This window comes from Oncorhynchus keta, chromosome 6 (genome assembly GCF_023373465.1).
Source record: "Oncorhynchus keta strain PuntledgeMale-10-30-2019 chromosome 6, Oket_V2, whole genome shotgun sequence".
NCBI lineage: Eukaryota > Metazoa > Chordata > Actinopteri > Salmoniformes > Salmonidae > Oncorhynchus > Oncorhynchus keta.
Genome location: NC_068426.1, coordinates 36,081,750 through 36,094,214, shown reverse-complemented (window position 1 = coordinate 36,094,214; position 12,465 = coordinate 36,081,750). Strand labels below are relative to the sequence as shown.

Sequence of the window (12,465 nt, the reverse complement as noted above, 5' to 3'; positions counted from 1 at the left end):
TGTTAAAAGGAACCACCAGCTTTCATATGTTCTGGAAGGAACTTAAACATTAGCTTTCTTACATGGCACATATTGCACTTTTACTTTCTTCTCCAACACTTTGTTTTTGCATTATTTAAACCAAATTGAACATGTTTCATTATTTACTTGAGGCTAAATTGATTTTATTGATTTATTATATTAAGTTAAAATGTTCATTCAGTATTGTTGTAATTGTCATTATTACAAATAAATGTAAAACAAATTGGTCGATTAATCGATATCGGCTTTTATGGTCCTCCAATAATCGGTATCGGCTTTGAAAAATCATAATCGGTCGACCTCTAGCTTTAATACACTATAAGTGAAATGTATCTAAATACTTATGACATCTTCAAACGGGGGAGACTAGATATTCAGTTGAAGTCGGAAGTTTACATACACCTAGATTGGAGTCATTTAAACTCTTTTCAACCACTCCACAAATTTCTTGTTAAGCCATTTTACCACAACTTTGGAAGTATGCTTGGGGTCATTGTTCATTTGGAAGACCCATTTGCGACCAAGCTTTAACTTCCTGACTGATGTCTTGAGATGTTGCTTCAATATATCCACATAATTTTCCACCCTCATGACGCCATCTATTTTGTGAAGTGCACCAGTCCCTAATGCAGCAAAGCATCCCCCACAACATGATGCTGCCACCCCCGTGCTTCACGGTTGGGATGGTGTTCTTCGGCTTGCAAGGCTCCCCCTTTTCCCTCCAAACATAACGATGGTCATTATGGCCAGAAAGTTCTGTTTTTGTTTCATCAGACCAGTGGACATTTCTCCAAAAAGAACGATCTTTGTCCCCATGTGCAGTTGCAAACCGTAGTCTGGGTTTTTTATGGCGGTTTTGGAGCAGTGGCTTCTTCCTTGCCTATCGGCCTTCAGGTTATGTCGATATAGGACTCGTTTTACTGTGGATATAGATACTTTTGTACCGGTTTCCTCCAGCATCTTCATAGGGTCCATTGCTGTTGCACTTTTCGCACCACAGTACGTTCATCTCTAGGGGACAGAACGCGTCGCCTTCCTGAGCGGTATGACGGCTGCGTGGTCCCATGGTGTTTATACTTGCGTACTATTGTTTGTACAGATGAACGTAGTACCTTCAGGCATTTGGAAATTGCTCCCAAGGATGAACCAGACTTGTGGAGGTCTACAATTTTTTTCTGAGGTCTTGGTGGATTTTCCCATGATGTCAAACAGGCACTGAGTTTGGAGGTAGGCCTTGAAATACATCCACAGGTACACCTCCAATTGACTCCAATTGTCAATTAGCTTATCAGAGGCTTCTATAGCCATGACATCGTTTTCTGGAAATTTCCAAGCTGTTTAAGTACAACAAAGTCAGGGTATTGGAGTGGCCATCACAAAGCCCTGACCTCAATCCTATGGAACATTTGTGGGCAGAACTGAAAAAGCGTGTGCGAGCAAGGAGGCCTATTGCGGGGAGCTTGTGGAAGGCTACCCAAAACGTTTAACCCAAGTTAAACAATTTAAAGGCAATGCTTCCAAATACTAATTGAGTGTATGTAAACTTCTGACCGACTGGGAATGTGATGATAGTAATAAAAGCTGAAGTAAATTATTCTCTATACTATTATACATTCTTAAAATAAAGTGGTGATCTTAACTGACCTAAAAACAGGAAATTCTTATGAAGATTAAATGTCAGGAATGGTGAAAAACTGAGATAAAATGTATTTGACTGAGGTGTATGTACACTTCTGACTTCAACTGTATAAAGTGCTTTGATTTCTAAATGGCAAATCGGATGGAAAATACCCTAAAATAAAATGTTACATTCCAAACGGTCACCTCAGATGAAACATTTGATCTGAAATCCAAAATGTTGGAGTATATATCCAAATGTAACATTTTAGCATCTCTGTCCAAATACATACGTAGAGGAGTGTACACCCATATACAGCTAGTGAAATGATGAATACAATACAGTGTATGTTGTTAAAGTCAAACACACACACAGCTCTGTGGAAGGTGTTGCAGCCTTGTTCCCTTACGAATAATTTTGTAATGGCGGACTCATTTTATGTAACTCATAAATAGCTGACAGCTTAACTCAAAAAGGGATGTGTTCTTTGAAAGACAGGACTGGTGTTTCCCTTCATAGGAAAGGTGTTTCCTGCCTGCCGGGCCTACTGGCATCACACTATAGCAAGACAAGGCAGATTTCACACTGACGGACTGGAAGAGTTCGGTTTGATAATAGGCCTAGAACGGATATCCCCCCCCCAGCCAATCAGAGCTGTACGTCGAGAAGAGATAGCCAATCCCTGTGATGATAATGTTAGCACTGACCTGAGATCAAGTACCACACACAAACACAAACATGGTCGGGAGTGCTCCCAGGGCTGTAATTACACTCAGCTGCCTCCTGCCTTAATCACACCTGGGTCAGAGGTCACAGGAAATGATGTCACTCAACAGACAACATTTTCCATTCTTGCCCCGGAGGTTGCATTGTTCCCACTGACAGGATTTGGTCATTTGTGCCTATGGGCAACTTGTACCTTCCTACTAAATCAGCTATGCTGCTACTGTAGCTCTCTCCCTCTCAGCCAACCCACACTTACAGTAGCTAAGGTGTTTCTCTGGAGCTCTCAGCAGCTGCAGGGGTAGACAGTCAACTAGTGCAGGGCTGGCCTGTCTGTGGTTACCATGGAGATGCCTGGCCAAGGTAAACAGCAGGAGCAGTGTTGGAGCTGAATCGAACAGTGTCTGTCTCTAGCCTCTGGTCCCTAGAGTGGACTTGTGTCTCTCTGTGTGTGCGCGTGGCTATGGAAAGCCTGGCTAGGGTTAACAGTAGGAGCAGTGTTGGAGCTGAATCGAACAGTGTCTGTCTCTAGCCTCTGGTCCCTAGAGTGGACTTGTGTCTCTCTGTGTGTGCGCGTGGCTATGGAAAGCCTGGCTAGGGTTAACAGTAGGAGCAGTGTTGGAGCTGAATCGAACAGTGTCTGTCTCTAGCCTCTGGTCCCTAGAGTGGACTTGTGTCTCTCTGTGTGTGCGCGTGGCTATGGAAAGCCTGGCTAGGGTTAACAGTAGGAGCAGTGTTGAAGCTGAATGGAACAGTGTCTGTCTCTAGCCTCTGGTCCCTAGAGTGGACTTGTGTCTCTCTGTGTGTGCGCGTGGCTATGGAAAGCCTGGCTAGGGTTAACAGTAGGAGCAGTGTTGGAGCTGAATCGAACAGTGTCTGTCTCTAGCCTCTGGTCCCTAGAGTGGACTTGTGTCTCTCTGTGTGTGCGCGTGGCTATGGAAAGCCTGGCTAGGGTTAACAGTAGGAGCAGTGTTGGAGCTGAATCGAACAGTGTCTGTCTCTAGCCTCTGGTCCCTAGAGTGGACTTGTGTCTCTCTGTGTGTGCGTGTGACTATGGAAAGCCTGGCTAGGGTTAACAGTAGGAGCAGTGTTGGAGCTGAATCGAACAGTGTCTGTCTCTAGCCTCTGGTCCCTAGAGTGGACTTGTGTCTCTCTGTGTGTGCGCGTGGCTATGGAAAGCCTGGCTAGGGTTAACAGTAGGAGCAGTGTTGGAGCTGAATGGAACAGTGTCTGTCTCTAGCCTCTGGTCCCTAGAGTGGACTTGTGTCTCTCTGTGTGTGCGTGTGACTATGGAAAGCCTGGCTAGGGTTAACAGTAGGAGCAGTGTTGGAGCTGAATCGAACAGTGTCTGTCTCTAGCCTCTGGTCCCTAGAGTGGACTTGTGTCTCTCTGTGTGTGCGCGTGGCTATGGAAAGCCTGGCTAGGGTTAACAGTAGGAGCAGTGTTGGAGCTGAATGGAACAGTGTCTGTCTCTAGCCTCTGGTCCCTAGAGTGGACTTGTGTCTCTCTGTGTGTGCGCGTGGCTATGGAAAGCCTGGCTAGGGTTAACAAATAAGAGCCCCTATTCATCCCATCTACAGCTCCTCCACTGTTTTCAATCCACGCCAGACAGAGCAGAAGAGTACTGCTCAGGCTATTCACTGCTTAGATAGGCTGGTTATACATTTACGCATTCAATGTTATCCCTGGGAGAACTTAAGGAGAGTTGTACTGAATGAAGCGAGTGGTTCCTAGGCTAGTACATGATTAATTTGATGGTTGTGAGGTGTGGACAATGGTTACTTTGATAGTGTTATCAGGGAAACAATGCTATAGTTGTCTGGACTCCTAGACATACAGTATGTTCTGTATCAGCAGCAGTTGCTGGTTTTCTCTTTCTAATTTATATTGAATGGATTGTTATGATATGGCCACACACCTACACACTAGGGGTGTAACGGTACACGTATTCTCTCTGAACTGTTCAGTAAGGGGACCTCGGTTCGGTCTGCACTGAACCTGAATAAAATACCTGACAATTAAAAACGCTAGGGCTATAGGCAATGCCTATGCTACATTGTATGCCTCGAGTAAAGCTGAGTGGACTTTTTTTTCTTCAGGGTATGCTCACGTTGTCAACAAAAGCTGAATCTTAACGGGCTCATTTCAAACTGTCTTTTTGCGAGGCGCAGCCGGGAACTAGTTCTGTATGATGGCGAGTGGTGGGATTGTAAACCGGGAGGATTCTCCACCCGTTGATTTAATCTCCAGTTTGGGACCATTTCGGCTTCCCTGTAGATTACAGCGACAATGGACAGAGAGAGTATGTCTCCACTGTTCAACGAGAATAGCCTATGTAGCTGCCAACGCCTCAAACATGTTGACATATTTACGACGACATCACACCAGTATTCCTGCTACCGGAGCAAGACGGAAACGCCAAAAAAACAACAACACAACACCGTCTCCCATCTGCAACACTGTCTCCCATCTGACCGGGCCAAACAAATTAGAAGAGCGATACGCATGTTTATAGCCGTGGAAATGCGCCCATTCTTGATGGTTGAGCAGAATAGAGGGTTTTAGCACCACGTTATGCCCTCTCGCACCCATTTCAGTAAACCGTTAGTACCCACTCTATATACGGTGAACAGAACAGAAAATATAAACGCAACATGCAACAATTTCAAAGATATGACTGATTTAGTTCTAATAAGGAAATAAGAAGTAAATTCATTAGCCACAATCTATGGATTTCACATGACTGGGAATACAGATATGCATCGGTTTGTTACAGATGCCTTAAAACATAAGGTAGGGACGTGGATCCGAAAACCAGTCAGTATCTGGTGTGACCACCATTTATTTGCCTTATGCAGTGTGACACCTCTCCTTCTCATAGAGTTGATCAGGCTGTTGATTGTGGCCTGTGGAATATTGTCCCACTCCTCCTCAAGGGCTGTTGGAAGTTGCTAGATATTTTGGCGGGAACTGGAACACACTGGTACACGTCGATCCAGGGCATCCCAAACATGGTCCATGGGTGACATGCTCAATGGGTGAGTATGTAGGCCATGGAAGAACTGGGACATTTTCAACTTCCAGGAAATGTGTATAGATCCGACATGGGGCCATGCATTATCATGCTGAAACATGAGGTGATGGTGCCGGATGAATGGCACGACAATGGACCTGAGGATCTCGTCACTGTATCTCTGTGCATTCAAATCGCCATAGATAAAATGCAATTGTGTTAATTGCCCGTAGCTTATGACTGTCCATACCACAACCTCATCGCCACCATGGGGCACTCTGTTTACAACATTGACATCAGAAAACCTCTCGTCTACACGGCGCCATACACGCTGTCTGCCATCTGCCCGGTACAGTTGAAACTGGGATTAATCTGTGAAGAGCACACTTCTTCAGCGTGCCAGTGGCAATCGAAGGTGAGCATTTTCTCACTGAGGTCAGTTACAACGCAGAACTGCAGTCAGGTCAAGATCCTAGACGACGAGCACGCAGATGAGTTTCCCTAAGACAGTTTCTGTGGAAATTCTTCAGTTGTGCAAACACAGTTTCATCAGCTATCTGGGTGGCTGGTCTCAGATGATCCCGCAGATGAAGAAGCCCGACGTGGAGAGCCTATGCTGGCGTGGTTACACGTGGTTTGCGGTTGTGAGGCTGGTTGATCATACTGCCAAATTCTGTAAAACACTGTTGGAGGTGGCCTGTGGTAGAGAAATTAACTTTAAATTCTCTGACAACAGCTCTGGTAGATATTCCTGCAATCAGCATGGCATTTGCACTCTCCTTCAACTTGAGACATCTGTGGCATTGTGTTGTGTGACAAAACTGCACATTTCAGAGTGGCCTTTTATTTTTCCCAGCACAAGGTGCACCTGTGTAATTAATAATCATGCCACATCTGTCAGGTGGTTGGATTATCTTGGCAAAGGAGAAATGCTCACTAACAGGGATGTCAACAAATGTGTGCACAGAATTTGAGAGAAATATGCTTTTTGTGCGTATTGAACATATCTGGGATCTTTTATTTCAGCTCATGAAACATGGAACCAACACTTTACGTGTTGCGTTTATATTTTTATTCAGTATATTTTGAAGCGCTACAGACACGGCCCTTTATTAGAGACACAGAAGTGCACATATTTTTCTCTTTGTAAGAAAACATAGCATAGGCCTATAAATGTCTGAGCCCTGTTTACATATTGATTTCACAGGCATTTTCTACTTGATTTTAGTGTTGTTGTTAATGAGTAATCATGTGTTTTCATTTAAGAAAATCCAAAGTGTTAATCCTGATGGTGCTCTCACCAGGCATTATATGACTAATGATCTTTATATGGAGTCAGGAATTACCAACACTTAATTTAGTCTTTAACTACAGTAACTGTTGGCATTTCATTTTCCCGCTGTACCGAAACCAAACCATGACCCTAAAACCACAATACATACCGAAACGTGTATTTGTGAGCAATTACACCTCACACACACACACACACACACACACACACACACACACACACACACACGCACATTATCATGCTTATGCACTGACTGCACAAATACTCAAACCTTCTCATTTTACCGGTACTGTAACATTTGGTAAATACGTATTGTAATTTTTTTCTCCAGATGTTGAAAGAGCTTTCTGTTGAGGCAGCCATCATCAAATGGTCTGGAGTCTGGGCTGAGACTGGGGCCACTACACACACACACACACACTGATCTAGTCACTCCTGTGAATCAACGCTGCTACTAGTCTCAAAAATGTTAGCTATTCCTGAACGTTAGTAGCACCTCTCCTATAGCACCTTATTCAGAAGCACAGAAGAAACACACGTTCTTCAAACCATGTTCCCTACTTTCTTTCTTTGGTACAGGCCTAGCCGTCTAGGCCGACCGAATCCTCCTAACTCTGCCATGATGCTGTAAATGGTTTAATTATTTTAGTTGCTTTGATGTTTTTCTGAATTGCTAAATTATTTTGTTTTCTGTAGCTGCTGGAGAGGCACCGGGCCATGGAGAGTATGGTGGAGCTGCTGCAGGTGTATCCAGAGGAGGACGAGGCCTATGGAGAGTTACTGGAGGCTACAACACAACTCTACCACTACCTACTGCAGCCCTTCAGAGACATGAGAGAACTGGCCATGCTGCGCAAACAGCAGATCAAGGTAACAAATCCAATCCAATTGTATTTGTCACATGCCGCCGAATACGACAGGTGTAGAAATGCCTACTTACAAGCCCTTAACTAACAATGCAGTTCAAGAAATAGTTGATAAAACATTGACTAAATAAACTAAAGTAAAAAATAAATAAAATCTAATCAATGAAAAATAGAACAGAATAAATGTACATAACAATAAGGAGGCTGTATACAGGTCAATGTGCAGGGGTACAGGTTAGTTCAGGTCATTTGTAAAGTAGATAGTTAACAGCAAGTAGCGACAGTATAAAAACAGGGGGGCTCAATGTATATAGTCTGGGTGGCCATTTGATTAGTTGTTCAGCAGTTTTATGGCTTGGGAGTAGAAGCACTGTATACACACACACTGTACACACACACGCACTGTATACACACATACACGCACTGTATACATACACACACACATTAGCTGTCTCTGGCAGTCTGGGCTACGGTCAAGGTTAGCGGAGCAGTGGGCCTAAAGCCCTTTGACAGACAGCAGCATACACTCTAATACCCAGTATTTCTTAAGTCCTATCTAATGACATTAGGGTTAGCTCCTGGTGGGTAACTGGACTACACGGCAGAGATAGCGGGAGTGACATGAATGTGGAAGTGCAATAAATGACAGGTGAGTTTTAAGTTGTTCCTTCTCTAATGGCTAAGCTGATTCTAGAGCTGTGGTGAAGGCTAAACTCTTCCCACAATATGATGGGCAGTCGTGTGTGTATGGGGGTTGGGGGGGGGGTAGAGGATCAGATCAGCTAGAGAGGCTTTCCCCCCCTTCAGTCCTCCTGCCTCCCTGCCCAGAGCAGCTTAACCTACAGTATTAGTACAGCAGTTTGTACTCAGCCTCTAAACCAGACCAGCCTGGAATACTGCAGTCTCAGCAGACACCTCTCCTCTCACTCTCCCCTCTCTCCTTCCCTTCTCGTTCACTCTCTCTGAGGCTGTTGTGTTAGTGAGGGTTGTGTGTTATTTCAGTCATCTCTTGTGAGGGTCCAGTCTGTAGCTCGTAGTCATGGCGTTGGGGGTGATTTCCCACTATTTGCCTTTTCCCCACACCACATTCCTTACCCAGCATGCCTGTCTGTGGTGCTGTGTTGATGACACACACACACACACACACACACACACACACACACACACACACACACACACACACACACACACACACACACACACACACACACACACACACACGACTGTGTGTGAGTGGAGTTTCTTCAGAACACAATGCAGCATTATGAACTTCGGATAGGACCTGGTTCCCGGTAGGTACAGATGTAGGATCAGTTTACCTTTTGAAACCCTAACACAAACCATTAGGGGGGGAAATTATGAACTGATCTTGAATCGGCATCTAGGGTGTCTTAATCCTTAATCCTCTCGTCGTTGCTCGCTGTGTCTGGGCTCGCTTATTAAGCCTTCCAACACTGTGAAACATGAAGGAGAGATCTAGTCTCTGGGCTTGTTTGATAATCCTGCCAGTATGGTCAAAGCTGCTCCACTGATCTGCTCTCCTCTAGTATGCCTGCCAGATGTCCAGAACCTGGAGCAATGATATGGCTCAGTAATCCTGCCTGCCTACTGGGTTGCAGAGAGAACAATATGTGTGAAACATGAAATCACAATATCGAGTCGCAATACATAGACTTGTAAAAATCACATGTCGTATCAGCACCGAGGTATGATGATATCGTATCACGAAGCCCCTGGCAATTCCCAGTCCTATTACTTCATGTCCACTGTTTCCACACGCTTGTTCTTATTCCTGAAGACAACAGCAAAATGTTCCCTAAGCTTTGCTATTTTGTGAGCTAAGGAGATCCGTCTAGGATAGTTGGTCAGTAGGTCTGTTTGATGCTATGATTGTGATTCAGCTCAACCACCTGTTGCCCTGAGGGGAAACCAACGGCTGGAAACAAAGCTGTATGCAAATTAACCCAAATATCAGACGGGCCAGTCAGTTGGTCGGTCGTTTGGATGTTGCTTGTTTTCTCATAAAACTGATGAGTCAGTAGAACAGCCCTACATTATACAGCTGGGAGTAGGAGTGTGTCACTGAGAGGAAGGATGAGCGAGGAAAGGGCGAGGGAGAGGAGAAAGGGGAAAGATAGGGTATTTGCATGTGCTCTGCATTGTCCTTGATGTTCAAGTGGGTAAATGTTGCGAGTAAGGTGAGGCGAGAATTGTCACGTGGACAGATGAGGGTAGGCTAGGTAGTCTTTCAATAGACTACTATCAGTGCCCCAAAGGAGATGAGAACCTGATAAAGTTATAGCCTCCTCTTACCTCCTGGGAGTGTGAACACACACACACACACATACTGCACTGATGCCAATTGTCCTAGGACCTAGTGGAAGGTGTAAATGAATCCTGTCACCTTTTTTAGAAGGGAGGAGCTGACAATGGGTTAAGCTATACAGTGCATTCGGAAGATATTCAGACCTCTGGACTTTTCCCACATTTTGTTAACGTTACAGCCTTATTCTAAAAAAGGATGAAATAAAACGGGATACTTTCCGAATGCACCGTTATTTAGCTTGTACGAGTAGACGGGAGATATACTCTTACGATGAGAATTTGGGAACAGTATCCATTTCACATGGTTATTTTCTTTCTGGAACCTTCTGAACTAGGGGTGGGAACCCCGTAGGCTTGGGCGGAATGCCATATGCCGGGGTATTTGGAAATAGCCACGGATGGTTTTTCTATACCGTTGAAACTATTTCTTTGAAGTTTTTCAATACGTTTTTAGACTTGTAACTGCTTTCTAAGTAAATACTTGCAGTCAACTTGTCCAATTTGTTAGGAGATGAAGCAAATTGCGTTCTTCATTTCACTTGTCACATTATTTTACATTATGAAGCTTACCGCAGTTCCCCAGAACAGTTGCGTCAGTCACGTGTTTGTTTGTAAATAGCACAACGGGGGGGGGGGAAACGGGAGCAGGTGAGTTCAAATGTGTATTGACGGGTTGCGTTTTATCTGTTTTATTTTGCAGCAATGGAGTGATCAGGGTCGTGCAAATATAGTTTTCCTTCACAGAAAATACATTTGTGCAACACATTTGTCAGAAAATAGCTACATTTTCATCGGATGACAACAGAGGTGCAAAACTATTTGGCTGGCAGCCACACAAGTAAATGAGCTTACAATGAAAACCAAGGATTTTTTTTACTCCTAATGTTTTGCGAAGAATTATTCTGCCCGTTCGTGAATTCTCGTCTGAGTGGAGAAGTGCAACTAAACCCAGCAAAAATTACAATAAGATGCTTTTGCGTTTACAAAACCCAGCAAGCTAAAAAAAAAAAATCAGCGGGAAAAACGCAGAATTCTGCATTAACGTGACCCCCAAGTTTAACTTGCTAAGTGGGTGAATTAATAAGGAGACGGGGCATCATATAGTGTTAGCTTTCTGCGATGTTTGAGAAATCTGTACAGCTGACACTGCCATCTTGATGCGCTTTTCTCGACCCATCTGCTCCTCTCTTCTCCGAGCAGAGCAGGCAGAGCTGCTCTCTCAGAGCTGTTGCCCTAGCAACTCCAGGCTCCACACAGACACAGCGTGTACACATGCTTCTCCAGAGCCAGTACTGTTCTTCCTTCAGACTAGCATGCGTCAAAACTCTGTTCATTTGCACAATGTCTCTTGTTCACATTCGCTTGTAACTCACAAAATATTACATTCAGTAGCTCTTACCTATATATATGTATAGCTTTATGAGCTGGATTGCCTGTCTTTGCAATTCATTTATTTTGATTTATGCTCGTTAGCATATTTAGCTAGCAGCCTTCATGGAAATTCGCTATTATTTGTGCTCATTTTGTTAGCTTTCTTGTAGATGCCCAATTGGCTTTTTTGTGTGTCTATTTGGCTCCCTCTTGTGTACTAAACCGGTAATACCGTAAATCCCGGGATGAGCGATGGGCGGTCTGACGATATGAAAATCTGGATAGAACTCAACCCGAGAACCCTGCAGTCCATGCAGGCTTTTGTTCAAGCCCAGCACTACCTCACCTAATTCAAGTCATCAACCAAACATGGTCTGCAATTTCGACATATGTTAGAGCTGGGCTGGAACAAAAACATGCACACACTGCGTCCCACGAGCACTGGAGTTGCCCACCCCTGGGCAGAACCCTGTCAACATGCCAAAAGGAACAGGCGAAAGAGGGAACAGATGAATAGATTAATGAAGGGATGAAGTGGATGAGTGTCCGGGACAAAGGAGAGCAGGTATAGGATGAATGATGCATTGTGGGTCAGCCCTATCTTGTGTCAGAGTGATGCAGCATGGGTATTCTGTTACAGCCAGGTTCAAAGGGCATACATTAATAAGTCATGTTGCTTCTGTAACTTATGAAATGGTGGCTAAGTACCATAGGTAGTTAGTAGGTAGAACCTAAAAGGCGTGTATGATAAAAAGTGTGTGCGCGCGTGTGTTTGCGCATGTGGTGACGTTCCTCACTCCCGTAGGTGATAGAAGGCTGTGATAAGAACTGTGACACTGGTCCATCTCTGTAGTTATTTCAGCCTGTGGCCCCCTGGCCTTGAGAACAGACCAGGCTGTTATTCCTGCCTCACTCACTCTGACACCAGCTGTCTGGAGCTGCAGATTACAGAGTGGGCTGTAGAGGAGGTGTGGAAAGATGGACAGAAGGATGGAGGTGTAGTACTGTTACTGTATGCAGAGAGAGGCAGTGTCAGTGTGTGTATAATTTAGTGGTGTAGGGTTAGGTCATGGCTGTATAGGGTGTCGCGTCTGAGATGAGACCATGACACAGCACAGCAACCAGGAAGTGACAGAAGAAAGGGGGTGGGGGGTTGGGGGGGGGGTTACTGGACCAGGTGGCAGACTGGCCAGAGGACACCACTAAGGCACTCTGGCACCATCGCATTCACTATTCT

At 44.6% G+C, this 12,465-nt stretch overlaps 1 protein-coding gene across 1 annotated transcript in view; it reads left to right on the top strand.

Moving 5' to 3' along the window:
• Positions 1-12,465, top strand: part of LOC118385458 (junction-mediating and -regulatory protein-like) — a 51,735-nt gene that overhangs the window by 14,932 nt on the left and 24,338 nt on the right. Inside the window, exon 2 of the mRNA XM_035772597.2 lies at positions 7,363-7,536. Within this exon, the coding sequence (XP_035628490.1) occupies positions 7,363-7,536 (174 nt within the window). The remainder of the gene's footprint in view (positions 1-7,362; positions 7,537-12,465) is intronic.